General features: G+C 37.2%; 1 protein-coding gene across 2 annotated transcripts in view; it reads left to right on the forward strand.

Moving 5' to 3' along the window:
- The first annotated feature begins 7,360 nt into the window (after positions 1–7,360).
- Positions 7,361–16,832, forward strand: part of DCN (decorin) — a 41,739-nt gene continuing 32,267 nt past the window's right edge. Inside the window, exons 1-2 of one of the 2 annotated variants that reach the window (XM_026499910.4) lie at positions 7,361–7,825; positions 11,750–11,996. In XM_026499910.4, the coding sequence (XP_026355695.1) occupies positions 11,783–11,996 (214 nt within the window). In that variant the 5' untranslated portion in view covers positions 7,361–7,825; positions 11,750–11,782. Of the gene's footprint in view, positions 10,974–11,749; positions 11,997–16,832 lie in introns of both variants that reach the window. The other variant, XM_026499909.4, reaches the window with a different exon arrangement.

Here is a 16,832-nt window from a genome sequence, read left to right on the forward strand (position 1 = left end):
AAACCACCAAATTTGCAATGGCATCATTAAATATTTCTTAATGTAATGTTGGTGTCACCATATTCTAATTTCCAGCCGGCAACCATCAGGATTTGCAACCACATGAAAGCAAAAAAAATCTCAATTATTTCCTGGAATCTCTCAGAGCTTTTACTACGTGGTTTTACTCTCCTCAGACAGGCACATAATGTTCTTATCATTCAGAAGGTTAACAAATCACCTATTTAAAGAGCTGCTTTGATAGCACACACTTCTATGGTTCTTGGCCTGTGGGAAGAATTAAATACTCTGTTTCTAGTTGGACAGTGTATTGTTTCCGACCATGAGTAATGCTAGGGAAGTTACTGAAACTGGCCCCCAAGAATGAAGATGTTTCATGAGAAGCCAACCTTTTGATGAAGAAAGCCCCAAAGAGATTTAAACCTGAAACACCAAATGTGATCATGCCTCAATTTTCTTTTTTATCCCCACAGACTCATAATTATAAAGTAAGCTCACAAATTGGTGATTTAATGCTTATATAAATGATATGCTTAGACATCATTCTATAAAAAATGGGCACATAAATTATTTCTGAACAGTAATATTTCCTCAAGTATTTGAAGTGGATTTATTCAAAATACAGGATTGTTTCCAAATATAAAAACTCTCATATGATTTAAATGGGAAAGCATCTTTCACTTTGTTGTCATGTTAATGTATGTCCACATCAAAAAATTCATCTCGTGAATTATTAAAGAATTAACCTCAACAAGGCAAATTACAAGGAACGAATTATTGCTATTAAAGGGTCAACTTGAATCAAATCAAATAGTGCTCAAGGGGCTATAACTATCTCAGAAAAAGTTCTAAATGAAGTCATTATTTTACAGTAGACATTAGAGCAAAACTTTTCATTCGGTTGCCTACTTAAATTCTAGAAGACTGTATTCTGTGGTGGAGCGTTCACTTTTCCTAGGATACAGGGTAAATTGAAAGGAGAATATTTGCAGACCAAATAGGCGCCATGCAGTAAATACACACTCCCCAGACATGACCTGCATCTGAGGGCTCCAAACCAAACAGGACATAACTGTCAGGCTGGAGGATGAAGAAATAGCAACACGGAGGAGAAAACAGTCTCTTAAAACCCTCAGTCCATTCTGACATTTTCATTCCTTGACAGAAACTTACGTAGCTTCTCCTGTACGGTTCGTTCTACATCTTTTACAAATACAGACTCGTTTTCTCCTGTGCTACCGTTTTACCCTAAGGTGCTCTCGTGAATGGCGGAACTGCCTAAGGTCACGCAGATCATCAGTGGCAGAGTCAAGAGTCAAACCTGAGCATTCTGCCCCAGGGTGTGTGTGCTCAGCCATGATACGAGGCTAGCTCCCTGAAGAACTAATGAAATGATCTTTGTGAAAGGAAATCACAGACACCGGGTCCCCTTTGCTTTCTACAATTCAGGCATTGCACGTTATTCTATTCTATCCCATCTCGTGCTTGAACTCAACTTTTGTCTTCACGTGGGATGTCTTCCTTTGTTTGAAAAGCAAGTACAGCCAACGGAGTTTACTTCCATGGTGTAAGGTAGCAGGCCTTGCTTCCAGCAGCACTGGTCAGCCAGCAAGTAAACAGGCAGGAGCAGGGCCAGGAGGTGGTCTTCTGGGAAATGCCTGGCTTTTATCTCTCTCTTTTGTAGTTTCTTTTCACTTCCATTATGTGCATCTCCTGAGCTGGTCTCATCGGTCAAATGATGACAATTCTGCCATCACGCACTGTGAGAACAGCCTTCATTCAACATGAAGTTTTCCACATGTGAGAATTCAGAGGGAAAAATTCTGCATTAATCCTTCCTATTTTTTTTAATCCCATAATTCAGATTGCACGCTTTCTCCCTCATTACTTGCCCTAGAGTCACCTTCAAGGCTACAAATCATTATAGTGCCCTAAAAGCTGAATTCACATAAAATGGTTAATTTCTTAGGATTTTTGCATCCATCAAGAGCTTTAGTTAGCATAATCCTTTTTGCTTGTTGCTCTTTTCCATTGAAAGAATGCTCTCCCTTGAGATAAAGAAGCAAGCAAAGACGTTTACTCTCCCTGCCTTTGCTCACATGACGAAGCAGCTGGTCAGGATGGCAGGGAACAGTGAGTGGAGTACAGGGCTTCTTCAAGCCTCAGCTCTGTGCTTGTACGATTGATTATGAGGGGGGCTCCTGACGGGCTCAGTCGGTAGAACATACGACTCTTGATCTCCAGGTTGTGAGTCCCAGCTCCATGCTGGGTGAAGAGATCACTTACAAATAAAATCTTAAAAAGGAATGGATTATGAGAATTGATTATGATAGTGCCTAAATGTTAGGGTTCTCATGAGTCTTAATTGAGATAATGCCTTTGAAGAATACACCACAGGGCCTGACCCAGGACGGGTGCTCTAAACGTTTATCTTTAATATATCACATTCCCTTCCTGAGCAGTGGGCCTGTTTTCACCATGTTCATCTTCTTGTTAGTAAGATATTAATACATCAAGACTAAAGCAATACCTTCCTTACTAGTTTCCTTGATTCTACTTTCACCACCCTGCATGAACTTGCTAGAGTTTCTCTGCTAAAATAAAACTTTTTTTAAAGATTTTTTAAATTTATTTGACAGAGAGAGACACAGCGAGAGAGGGAACACAAGCAGGGGGAGTGGGAGAGAGAGAAGCAGGCTTCCCGCTGAGCAGGGAGCCCGATGTGATGCGGGGCTCAATCCCAGGACCCTGGGATCAGGCCCTGAGCCAAAGGCAGACGCTTAACGACTGAGCCACGCAGGTGCCCCTAAAATAAAACTTTTATCATGCTATTACCTCATTCTAATACCTTTGATAACATCCAGCTGCCAGCACATCAATTGGCAGATATTAATCACCAAACGCATTCGGTGAACAAATAAATAAACACACGGGTGCCCTATGGGAGACTTTTCACAAACTCTACCCTCTTTTCTTAACCTTATCTCCTGCTAGTTATTACCATCAACAGAGAGCATTCATTTATCTATCCTGTGACTTCCACAAGTCAGGTACCATGGTAGCTGACGAATATTCAAGGGTAATAAAAGGGCTTATGGCTTCTTTGAAAGAAAACATTCACTTAAGCCACATTGACTTATTTATTGTCTTTTGCCTTCCCATTGCCAAGATTTTGATAGTTCTGTTCTGCCAGACCAAAAAGCTCTCTCTTCTTTCACATTCTTTTTATCCCTCAGGTTTCAGCCGCTCAGCTTGTACCTTGTTCTCCATAAACACTTACCTAACTATCCATGTGTAAAATGATCTCTCTCCCATCCCTCCTCTGCTTTTCTAAGACAATTATTTTTAATTATATCATACTTAACTTTGGCTAGGAATTATAATTATATAATGCATTAGAAGTTTCCTGGTACGAAAACTCTAAAATGCTATTATATATATTATATAACATATATATATTATAGGACATATAACATATAGCATATTATATAACATAAATATATATAGATAAACATATAATAAACATTATATATATATATATATATATATATAATATATATGGTTTATGCACTATCTCCTTACTGGTGTGAGTTCTATAAGGTCATGCCTTTCACATTGCACTTTTTATTTCTTAGTATCTTATATTAACCTAATATTAATATTTTGTCACATAGTCTTCCTCAGTCAGTATTCGCTGGTTGATTGATTGTTTGATAAGTTACTGGAAATTTCCTCGTGTTTAGCAGAGAGGTATGTTGTTTGCCCACAGTACTAGATATTCAATAAATGTTGCCTTGTCCCAGTACAAACTGATCGATTCATGAAAAGAATAAAAATCTCTTGACTGCCGTTGATAAAAAAGAAGCTCCCGAGCATTCAAGAGAAGAGGCAGAGAATTAAGGAATTGAATACCTCCTTGTGGTGAAAGAGAGTTACCTTTCCCCTGTCTTAATTCCCAACTTGCTCTATCCTTGTCCCTGTTCCCAGAGTGGAGATTCTTCCCCTGGGGTCTCTGGCTACTTATAAAGTCCATGAATGGTTCTGAGCAGGACCTGGAATCCAGTACAACGTTCTGCACAAGGAAAGGCAGATAGTTATATTTAGCGAGTACAGAGTAAAGGTTTAAACTCAAACTTATCTAACTGCTTTTCCGACTCTATCACGGCTTAGATGATTTCTTGCATCTTGGACTGGGGGAAGGATACAGTACTGGAGTGTCCAGGAAAGTTTTGCAACACCACCACCACAGCAGTGACAGCAAGAGAAGCATCAGTCAACACTTACGTATTATTTGATGTGTGGCAGGCACAATCCTAAGTGCTGTATGTCTTAACCTATTTGAAACCTCTCCACAAATCTATGAAGTAGGTAGTACTATGCTTATCCACAGTTTATAGTTTAAAAAACTGATGGTCAGAGAGGTTAAGTTATTTATACAAAGACACAAGTACATGGAACACAATGGTGCTGGGTGGGGGCAGAGAAGGCTTGTGGGAAAGAAAGATGGCCAACGTAATAGTTTTCTACTACCAGATTGTGTTTCAAGCCACCCTGTATTCAAGGCTACCCTGAATTCCACCTGAACCTTCTTCCTTGGCCAAAAGAGAAAATCTGTCCATGGTGGCAAAATAAGGAGCCAGACAACCCATTCCAGCCCCTGACCTGACCTTGAAGAGTCAGTCTAAGAATAAACCAGTCACATCAGGTTTGTGAAGATAATGACTTGCTTCCAGACCTCTTAGAAAATAAAAGGGTGTCCGAAGGAGACCTTTCTAAACTCTGGCATTCTTCACATCTTTAATATACAGGTACAATTTAAATCACTTGTATTTGATGTTGGTGAGGAAGAGCGACTAGCCTTGAAATGAACTTTGACAACCTGTAGAATATAGTTACCCTGCTAACTAGTGGGTTGTCAGTAGAAATCATAGTTTAAGTGGTTTTAACAGCAGATGTGGAATGTGCTCTGAATTTGAATATTTCAAATATCTATAAGGCAGCCAAGCTTTAGGTGAACCCTACCCCCAAACGTTCCAATTTATTCAGGATAAATTTCAGCAGCCTCTGCACAAGCACTGCTTCTAGCCTCAAAAGTGTTCCAAGAGACCTGGATCCTGACGATAGCCCCATGGCATCTTTGTGACTTAACTGCCCATGACTTGCTTGTGTCTTAGTGTCTTCTGCCTAAAAGTGGGTGTGACAATGTATGCAACTTCACATCCGATTAATGGTATTTTAAATACGATGATGTTTGGTAAAATTCGTGGAGTTTTGGAAGTGAAGTTCTTACTAAAATTTAAAAAAAAGGGAAATATTTGTTCTTGTACAAATATGGCATGTAAAAAGAATTGTAGCTTGGTCACAGTTTTTAAACTAGTCTGCAAAGACATGCTATCCAAGAATTTTGCTAATTAATTTTCTTTATTAAGAGTTTGGTCTTTCTTAAAATCGAGTACAATGGAAGAGTAGATTAGGTGCAAGAAGATCTGGGTATTAGTTTCTGTTGTGCTTCTTACCAGCTCTGTGAATTTGGGCAGATCATCGGACTTTCATTTACTCATCTGTAAAATGAAAATAGTGGAAATGATTTCCCTTGCTCATCTCAAAGGATTGCTACGACATACATCAGAAAACAGTAAAAGCTCACATTTATGGGAGCTTAACTTATCGGGCCATGCTCTGAGTTATGCACTTTATATATACTGCTTCAGTTCATCTTCTCTCCAATATTTTAAGTTAGGTAATCATTTTTACCTATCATACAGATATGGGAACTAGACTCAGAGAGGTTAGGTATATTGTCTTTACTATCAGAGGAAAAAGCCCAGATGTGAACGGCAACCAAAATGACTCTGCTTTATAAAAGTAAGATGGTCTACCTGTCAAGATAATGTGTCTTCTTTTCCTCTTCCTTTCCTACTTCTTCTTCCATTTTCTCCTTAATACCCTTATCCCCCCACTCCTTTCTCTCTCTTTGGTGACAATTACTGCCATTATTCATCATATGCACTATGGTAGGGTTGGGTTTTGATTCGCAGCAAACCAGGGCTGGGCAAAGCAATAATCATGGTGGAATCTATAGCCAATGTTCTGTCTTTGTGTGGTCATTCACCAAGTGTTTCTTGGGAATTTACTATATACCATGACTGTGCTGGGTACAGGGACTCTACAAATGAAAATGATGCACTTCCTCCCTTGGGGTGACACACATCCGTAAACAGCTATTACAGGAAGAAGAAGCGATTGCATGTCGTATGAAAGAAATGGATGCAAGAGGAGTTCAAGAGGAAAACGTCATTAATTCCACATAAGGGGATCATGGATTTTGCACCAAGATCCAGGGAAAATAATACTTGGCTTTTTTTTTCTAAATGATCGGAATAACTGGGCATGTGGTTATTCAATGTCAAAGACAGGAGGCGTGGGGTAAGATGTTATAAAATTAGGGAGGCGGGTCTTGGGAAATAAGGCAAAATGTCATGTGACAGCACCCCTCCCCTCCTTTAGATACCCACTCAAGAATTTAATTCCTTCAAGTTTCATCAAGGCAAAAGTATTTATTGTAGAATTGTGTACTTGGATGGCTAGAGGAAGGAAAGAGAAGGTGGAGGATGGGAGAGCTATCCTCTCAAGTTTCACAGATGTTGATTTCAAGTTTCCACCTGGTAACAGCCTAGGGGCCAGGGCAGAAAGATACAAGTCAAAACATAGAGACACACAGGGAGAGAATTAAACAGCATCCAGCAAGGGAATTACAAAAACTCAAAAAAGCTTTCCAGTGGCTAAATAAATATCTTTCCTTGTGTTTACACTTTTTTTTTTCTATTTACTGAAATTTGAAAAGAGCCATAGACTCTGTTGCCTTTTCAAAGTTCTGAATTATATAAAAGTATAGTCCATGAAAATCAAAATTTTCATACGCAGGCTAAATTATAATGTGACCAATTTCTAGTATCTGTGTGTTTTATTTAGAAAAAAAGAAGAAACCCAATGGCTGGTAAACAAGAAAGAATATAAACTATGAGTAATGAAATAATAATAGTAATTAATAATAATAATAATAATAATAATAATAATAATAGCAAACGTGACATTCTTTTCATATAAAACCATTACTGTCTTCCAGGACACTTTAGAAATATGTTCAAAATACATAGAAAAACTCCACAGCAGAGTACTTGAATTTGCACAAACAGCCCAAGGCAAGTAAGAATCTGAAAGAGTATTTTCATATAAATCTACTCATGTATTTCTGCAGACCACATTTAAAATAACCACAAGATTAATTTGGTTCCATTTGCCAGATTTGCACATCACGAAAGCAAGAAAAACTGTCATTTGGCAAGTATAAATGTTACTTATAAACAAGACTAGAAAGGGTGGATAGTGGAGTGAGGCTGGGGGTGGGGAAGCAAACCCTTTAGTTACAATGTTTTAGGGAAATGAATCGACACAATAAAACAAATTTCAAATCAAGTTACCCCTCTATACCACATAAGCAGTTTAGAATCTTAAGCAGATGCAGAAGGAATAAAGCAAATGGGGAGAAAAAAGGCCGATAAACTTTCTGGCTGCAATACAAGAGACATATCATTACCATATGATCTAATGTGGGTGTCAGCCGGATTGTGTTCATTGAGGGAAACCTTATTTTTTAACTGTGCTATGGAGTAGAAGCAGGAGGTTTTCAACCTAGTGACAGTCACAGAGCAGCACCTACCCCCTCCTCCTTTCCACACCTGCAAACTCTTTTGCTTGGGCTGAATATTTAGTGTAATTACATCTCAGCTTTGAGGGCTCCTGTGGCAAATCCCCGGATTAAAAGGTATGGTTTTCAATAATTGTCCTGAACTCTGCTACAGACTAATAAAACTTCGATCAAGTTGAGAGCAAAAGGAATTATTTGGTGAGAGAAAGAAAAGAAAAAAAAATCGTGCTAAACTTTTGATAATCTTTATGCAGTATTTTAAACAAGTATTACTTGAAGACAGAAGTTAAATATTTGGTAAAATGGTTGAATGCATTGTTTTAGTTCTTTCTGTTCTTGCAAAGATGTTTATTAAAAAAAAAAAAACTATAACCTAACACCATGACTATCTATATTGATATATTTTGTATTTGTACTAATGAAATGTTTTACCTCTTTAGAAAGTATTTAAATTCTAGGTCAGCATACTATTTGTAGTTGGGTTACATATATATATATATTTAAGGATTTAGTTCCCTCCTGAATTCTTGCATATTTTCAGAACTTTTAAAACCTCAGAGATGTGAACTCTGGTGATTAGCGGCAGAAATCAAATAAATGTATATTTCTACAACCTAGAAAAGAATAGAAATTATCACCAGAGAAGTGAAAATAAACATTGAAAATACTTATGCTGCTTATTAAAGATAATCTCACAGTTAGCTACATAATTCCTTACAGAGAAAGAAAAAACCCAGTCAGTTATTTTCGATGCAAATGAAATTTTATTGTAAGGTACATCACTTGAAAACGAAGGTGTAGGTTATTTTTCTTGCTAATTTCAAAACAGGGGAACACAATGACCACTGGTTAAGTGGGCTCCCAGTGACATAAATTCCTGTGGCTTTTTCTTTTCCTATTGCTATTTTGACCAGAAAAAGAACCAAATGCCTCCGATAGCTTTCCTTATTTATGGATAAATGCCATTTTTATTGTCTATTTTTAAATTATTTCCATTATTATTGAGGCTTTTCCTTCACCTAGTGCTGGGGGATTTTTATTTTGCTCTGCAGTTATAGTTTTCCTTATCTCCTGAGGGTTCAATTTTGATTTTGAAAGTCATCCCAAACGCATAAATGACATCCTACAAATGTTGAACTGAGTGATATAGTTAATTTAATGGGCTGAAGTAGTTTAAGGAGCCAGAAATTATTATTTTTGATGAAACACGTATAAATTGTGGCGACTAGCTTTAGTGGAGCAGTGATATTATACTTAGCAATTAACATCTAGGAAAGAGTCATACTTTTTGAGAATGCTTAAAACAGTTTCAATGAAATTTAGAAAGTATATTATCTCAGGAATAATCTCCTTGGTTTCTACAAGGGCATCTGCTCTTTTTTGTTTATTTTTCTTATATACTAAGGAAGGAAGGGAATTATTAAGAAATTATTAATATCAACTGCCCCCATTAATTGTTTTAAGATGCTGGGTCTTCAAGTATGATGACACTTATTTAAAAGAAATCATCTCCTGGGGGAATTTGTATAAAGTTTCTGGATGCATATTCTTCTCCAGGACATTCAAGGTTAAAATGCACACACACACACACACACACACAAATCAAAATGATAAAAATAAGTAATGGAAACTATAAACTTCCAGCTTGTGCTCAGCGTTAAACCAAGAAAAATATTGTACAGAGAATTTGCACCATTTTAACAAGAGTAAACACATATAAATGATAATATTCGTCTGAGCTAGCGTTCAACATTTCCTTTTTGGGGTTAGTGAAACAACCAGGCATTTTCTGTTCTGGAGAAAAGATCAAAAAGCAACATCTGCATTAATTCTCATTGCTATTTATTCAATCTGCTATTACTTTGCTTCATTTTTCTTCTAAAATTGTAAGATATTAAGTATGCAACACTAGCAAACTGTGGTAAACCGTAAACATTGCATTTTAATGTGAAACAGACAGAAACCACTCCCTTAGATCCAGTCCAAGGGAACACTGCCAAAACAATGGGGCTCCGTTAAAAGGCTAGGCAGCAACTGAGTGGGAACAGGGAACACGCTCCCAGAGAAAACCTGATACCAAATTTAAAGGGGCAGTGTGAACAATAATCTTTGTGGTATTTTTTAAATGAGAAGCCACATGCCAGTGCTGCCTTACACATACCCAAGTAATAAATATGAACTTAAGAACAAAAGTGTAAGAAATCCAAAAACTTTTTTTTTCCTTCTCCAGTGCATCTAGCCAAGAATTTCCAGAAGTTACGTAGATAGATGCATTAAGGTTAGGACATCCAAAGTGGTTTATTTTTTTGTCTTTGTTTGTCTTGGATTTGTTGTTGTTGTTGCTTATGTTACAATTGGCTGATGACTGAAAATCATTCTTGGAGTTGGGTTATGAATGGGCAGCATTAATATGATTCTTGTAAGTGTACAATTCAAAGTAGATGGAGGGGAACGAAAGATAACATCTGCTATGTGTTTTGGGAATCCTTAGAACAGTTTCAATAGGATTCGAAAACATATCAAGTCAAAAACACACTGCTTGCTCTCCACATGATCAACTCCTTTTTGTTATTCAGATCTGTGTAGTTCCCTTCAGCCACCTGAACACCAGCTCAACGACAGATGTATCTAACACGCTTATTGAATGAATGGATAAATATTGTATGGATTTGTCGAAACTGTACTTTTGTTTGTTTACAAAATTGCCCTCTGGGTAAAGCCAGATGACATGTAAGTCCTGTAAAAACCAGGAGGCTTTTCCATATATGTTTATTGTTTTATTAAAAAAAAAAAAAGATCAGTTTGAGAAACTGGCCCACAGATTTATCTTAAAAAATAAATTATGTTCCACCAAGTTGAGGTTTTCCATTTGTTACCTTTCTCAGGCTAGAAATTTGATATTGAGAAAAGATAAGTTTGTGTTTTAAAAAATCAGACCGACTGGTTGCCCGGAACAAGCCGAATAACTGGTATTGTTAATAAATTGATGGTCAATTGAGTCATTTATGTGCAAAATGTTGTGCAAGGCCTGGGTACAGAACAAAGAATAATAAGACACGCCCTGAAGGAGTACATCTTCTAGTTGGGGGGACAGACCAAGCACGCAAAACAAATTACAGTATAATGTGATAAGTTCTTTAAAAGAGGTAAGAGCAACGTGCTTTAGGGCACAGAAGAAGGAGGAAGCAGCATCCTGCCTGGATGAGCCAGGCAATCCACAAGGGAAGTCCATTAGCTCAGTCAGTCTTCACAGCCATCTTACAAGGTAAGTATTTTAAATGGCACTTAGCTTTGAGTGTCGGGGTTGAGGTGGCGACTGGAGGAGAGAGGAAATGGAGAAAAATAAGGCTTGAAACATCGGTTGATACCAAATTATGAATGGTCTCACAGGCCACAAAGGGGACGCGAACCTTACTGGCAAGCCTTAGGAAGTCAACGAGGAGTTTTCTGTAGAATAGAAATACAATAAAATCTAATTCTCCGAACATGACTGGAGCAGCAGAGTGGAGGATGACCTGGAGTAGAGGAAATAGTCAAGGCCGAGACCAGTTGGAAGCTCTTGTTCAGGGAGTGATGAGAAATGTCTGGACCAAGATAAATACAGTGGGATGGGGAGATGACATTGGTTTCCAGAGGTATTTCTGATGCAGGAATTGAAGAGCTCTCATGTGTATAGACAAATTTTATTTGACTGTGGCTTGGCTTGTGTTGAATGAGCCCTGAGAATTCCAACATGGTCTATCATCATAACAGTTTTGCAAATGACGTGAATATATAATATACTGTCTCAATTTGGACCCCAAATTCAAGCAAGCAGATTTAAATTACATTCAGATTTCTTTTCCTAAGTAAATAGCTGAGCAAGGTAGTCTGTTACGTACCTTTCAAATACATTTCAGTGTTCTGCTTCCTAATAGTAAATGAAAGATTTTTTTTTTTTTTTTTTTATACTTTACACTCACTCTACTGTGGGGTGTTATATGAGACAAAATGCAGTAACCAGGCGGCACGGCTCTTCTAAACCTCTCGTTTATTTCCTAGGTTCCTTGGCTGTGAAAATACATGAGATAAATCATGAAGGCAACCATCATCTTCCTCCTGCTTGCACAAGTTTCCTGGGCTGGGCCCTTCCAACAGAGAGGCTTATTTGACTTTATGCTAGAAGATGAGGCTTCTGGGATAGGCCCGGAAGAGCATGCTCCTGTGGATTCTGACCTCGAGCCTCTGGGCCCTGTGTGTCCCTTCCGCTGCCAGTGTCACCTGCGAGTTGTCCAGTGTTCTGATCTGGGTGAGTAGGTGCAGCTCTACCTTGCTTCATTCACAGGCACGGCTTCCCGAGGGGTTAGCATTTTCCTTTGTCATCTCTGCAGTTCCAAATGTGAGAGACAGTGCCATCTATGGAGAAGTCAAGGAAGCTGAATAGCCTAGCAAGAAGGAGCTCGCAGTTAGGAGACCTTTTGCTTTCCTTTTTAAGTTGGGGCTCCATCACTCTTGCAATCTCGGAAGAGTCACTTTTTAAAAAATCTTTCTGAACTTCATGGTCCCCCTTCTGTAAAATAAAATTTTGAACAAAACAATGTCTTCTGTTCCACGATTCCAAAGGGATGGCTTACTTTAATTCCGTGATTTGCTTTCAAGAAATGTTAGATATTAAAACCTGGGTGATGGCCCTACTCTTGGCTTAGTTAGCCCAGATAACAGAGTTTGAACATTACTAAATTGTAAAGTATGCAGTTATCAGAAGCAAAACAAGTGAAGTTTTAGAACAAAAAAAATTATCTTTCAAGTACCAAAATACTCCCTTAATCTCTGGGGTCTTAGTTTTGCCTTTGCCTTTGGCATGTTGTAATCTAGCTATTTATATTCTTTAGAAAGTTTCAAAAGCAATCTTTACAACTAAGATACGGTGTACATATTCAATATAACCACAGGACATATATCTTTAGACTAACACTGTATACAGCTTGATTTATCATGTTTCAAGAAAACATTGGCCTGGGAATTCCAAGAGCAATACACTCAAAAGATAAATCTCTAGAAAGTTTGAGGCCCCAGCAGATGGGCCCAAGGGGAATGAATGTAATTGACATGACAGTTAAATTGCATCTCTCTCTCTCCTCCTCTGTTTTTGGTTCATTTTCTTATAAGGAAAAAAGAAAAAGAAAGAAATCCTCACAGAATGACTCTGCCATTGTATATTTCCTTATTGAAGAAACTCCATAGTATAGTTGGGTACTGCTTTAGGGAACCCTATATCTATTCAGAACATGCTTTCTAGCAGTATTTTGCAGGAAAATTTGCCACTAACCTCTACAGTTGGAATAAACTACATGCTGGAACCCAGGAAAACATAAAACATGTTAAATAGTAACAACTCAAAATCAAACATTCAGTATAGTTTTTAAAATGTTGACATATTGTATAACCATGTAACACCCAGAAAAAAAGTGCGTGGAAATGTTTTTAAAAAGCTACAGGATAATTCCACTGGATTCATTCATTCATTCATTCATTCACTCATTCATTCAGCAAATATATTGAGATCCCACAATGGGTCAGATCTGTTGTAGGCCCTGGCAAGAAAGGAACAAGGAAGACAAATATGGTCCTTGTTCTTGTGGGTCTGATATTATATTGGTGGTGATTATTTCTCTTTTGAATTGTATATTTGCTACAAGTGGGATTAGATCACTCTCAAATTCTATAAAAACTGTTATAAGCATCTAGAGATTATCTGCATTACTGGTATGAGCAAGAAAATTATGCAGTTGAAAATATTTGCACATAAGAATCACCATGTGATGGATATACTAGGAGTAAACTTTTAAAAAAATTTATTAAAATGGCCGAGTTCCTAAGAAATGTGAAGCCAGTTAAATCTCACTTTGCCTCTGGAAACAAGGTTAAAAGGATTCATGGTTATCCCCATATATTGCCAACAATGAACAGTTGATATTTTTAAGGAGGAAAGACTTGGGTACTCGCTTCACTGATTTTATTTTACATAACTGTAGTTTGCTCACATTATAAATAGTTTAAAGCTTGAGTCTGATGAAAGCATTTGAGACAGTTTTCCAGTTGTCTTTCATAAAAAGGCCTAAGCCTATTGCTCAAAACTAAACAGAAAAATCCAGTCTCTGGAATGGTCAAGTTCATTGGCTTGGGTGTCTCATGATACAGTTTTGTTGATGTCCTTGTTATTATCTTGTTTCAATTTATTTTGTCTTGTTTTTGGATGAGGCCATTTTCTACATGTTACCTTTTATCTAAGAGCCCAGATTGCACATCATTCCTTTAAAAGGCTGACTGGCCTTATATACTAAAGAAGTAGCGAAGATTATAATAATGAGTTGTTTGGGGGACCCCTACTGAATGAAGAGAACCAAGTTCCCACGAGCAATGGTCTCATCTAAGTTACTTTTAGTTTTTATTAAATTTGTATTTAAATATATTGTGAAAGGTTTTGGTCAGATATTTCTAAAACAGAATATGCATTTCAAAAAGGAAGAACAATCTGTTTGCCTTTAAAGAAAACATTTATTCACACTTTCCACTACCATCTGACTTCTCACTTTATGTTCTTGGCACCGTTCGGAACCTTGACATCCTCATCTGCAGAAAAATCACAGCCGGCCTTAGAGATTCTAATACTTGTGTGTGGTGCCTGGCTCATAGTGGGCTCTCAATATGTATTTTCTATGTGTTGATTATATGGAGTAAAAGGTGAAAGATATGTAGAAAAAAACAAGGAAGGAGAAATAGACAATCTTATTCATCGTAAAGGCAACACAGTTTATTTTATTTTTTGTTTTATGTTATTTAGTGATCTGAACATGAACCTTGAATTATTATAATAGAGAAAAAGTGTAATGCACTTTGGGGTGAGAAATGTGAATGCTTATCCTTATCAAAAGCTAATGTTTTCTTAAGGATTATCCTTGCCAGAGCTTTTAATGAGCAGAGGGGAGCTACAGTGTTGAAGGACAGTAGTCCTTTGTCATCTTATATCCAAACATGTTTAATAGAAGCAAACATTCCTTACTAAGATGTTTGACTATTTTTGCCACTAAGAAGTATTTTGATGAAGTTAAACTACATAGAATTTTTAAACAGTTCTTTTAAACAGTTTTACATCAAAGCTAAGATGTAAAAACTCTGAAATTGGAATTGAATAATTAGTCCATAGGAAAATTTGAGGTGTTCAGGAAGACACATGGACTGTTTAGTTCCTCATTCCAATTTATCAGAATAGCATTATGTATGTTTTTCTCTAGCATGGGGGATTGAGAAAGTAAACATTTTTTCACCTGTCCAAGAAAGTAATGAGTATGCCATATATATTGGCCAATTGTTTGGCTGAATTTGTTGTAATTTAGCTTTTATTTTGAACCAGAATTGAATGAGACCCCCATCTTCTCTTCTTTTTTTGTTTATCTATCCTCTTAAGACATAAAGCAATTAATTCCTAAATGTAGCATTTATAAAACAAATAAATGTAAGATTAGCAAATTCAGAAATCTATGGGTTACCTTAAAATAATAAACCTACAATGTAATTCATACTTGTCAAATCTTTTTAAAATGTCCTAATATTGATCCTGTGAATGGATGCTGGTTTTTTTAAAGATTTTATTTATTTATTTATTTGACAGAGAGAGAGAGCACAAGTAGGCAGAGCAGCAGGCAGAGAGAGAGGGGAGAAGCAGGTTCCGCATTGATCAGGGAGCCTGATGTGGGGCTCGATCCCAGAACCCCGGGATCATGACCTGAGCCGAAGGCAGACACTTAACCAACTGAGCCACCCAGCATCCCAGAGTGCACACTGCTTTAAGTACTTACTATCTTGAAGGAAAACAGTTTCTTATTTATACGTATATTCTTTGGCTCAGGTGTTACCAGGTAGCATTATTTGATGTTGGTTTTCATCTTGTCGCTAAAAGGCAGATCAACCCTGGCAGGTCAAGTAAGCATAAACATTGTGGTTTTGGGGTTTTTTTTTGTTGTTGTTTTTTTGTTTTTTGTTTTTTTTTACTATTCTTCCGAATTAAATAGTTATTGATACAATTCTTTTTTAAAAAATTTTTAAAGATTTATTTGAGAGAGAGAGAGAAAGAGAGTGGGGGGAGGGGCAGAGGAAGATGGAGAGAGAGAATCTCAAGCAGACTCTGTGCTAAGGAGCCCAACAGGGGGCTCAATCTCAAGACCCTGAGATCATGACCTGAGCTGAAATCAAGACTCAGATGCTTAACCCACTGAGCCACCCAGGAGCCCCTTGATGCATTTCTTATAACAAATTTCAAAAGAATTTAAATGGCTTTTAAAATTAGTTAACAGTTGAAAGAACTTGGGTTTTGCAGTTCAACACCTCTGAACTCTACTTCTGCTTTACCATTTACTACCCGTAAATGTTAAAATGTTGAAACGCATTGGATAAATGGGAATATATCACATTTCATTAGGTAAGAATAGAAAATATTGATAAATACCATACTATTCTATTTAGTTTACCAGTTCAGACAAAGTTGGCTAGTAACATGAGGATATTCCTCATAATGTTCTTTTATTTTCCTTTGAAACTGAGAATCTCTGAGAAGTACATGGCCTGTCAAGCTGGAAAAAATAGCACCTTCTTTCCCCTCCCTCCTAAAGAGGACCACATCACCTCCAACTATAAATAGATATGAATTAGAAAATGGTATAATTATCAAGCAATCTATTCAGTCTTCTCCAAACACCATTCCTTTGAACAAAATGGGTTTGGTGAAGTGGAGAACAGTGAAACATTTGGCTATTTTATAATCATAAATGATTCACAACCCACATAGTTGGCTCTCTAGAGATGATGTTGGAAGATGTAACATTTTATTTTGCCGTGTAAAAGCAGTGCAAATAACTAATGGTTCCTAAAATGTACTTCATATGGCAAAGGATATTTTAGTTTTAAAAATGTCTTAGCAAAAACAAACCCCCAACCCCTCCCCAAAAAACCAACAAAACAAAACACACACAAAAAAAACCCATACAACCCTTTACACTGCGTAGTTTTCTTCTTTTTAATCATTCTGCTTCAACTGGTGAAAATTTTGTCAGTAGCCACCACTTGGAATATATAAGCCATAGCTCAT

This window comes from Ursus arctos, unplaced genomic scaffold (genome assembly GCF_023065955.2).
Source record: "Ursus arctos isolate Adak ecotype North America unplaced genomic scaffold, UrsArc2.0 scaffold_21, whole genome shotgun sequence".
Classification (NCBI taxonomy): domain Eukaryota; kingdom Metazoa; phylum Chordata; class Mammalia; order Carnivora; family Ursidae; genus Ursus; species Ursus arctos.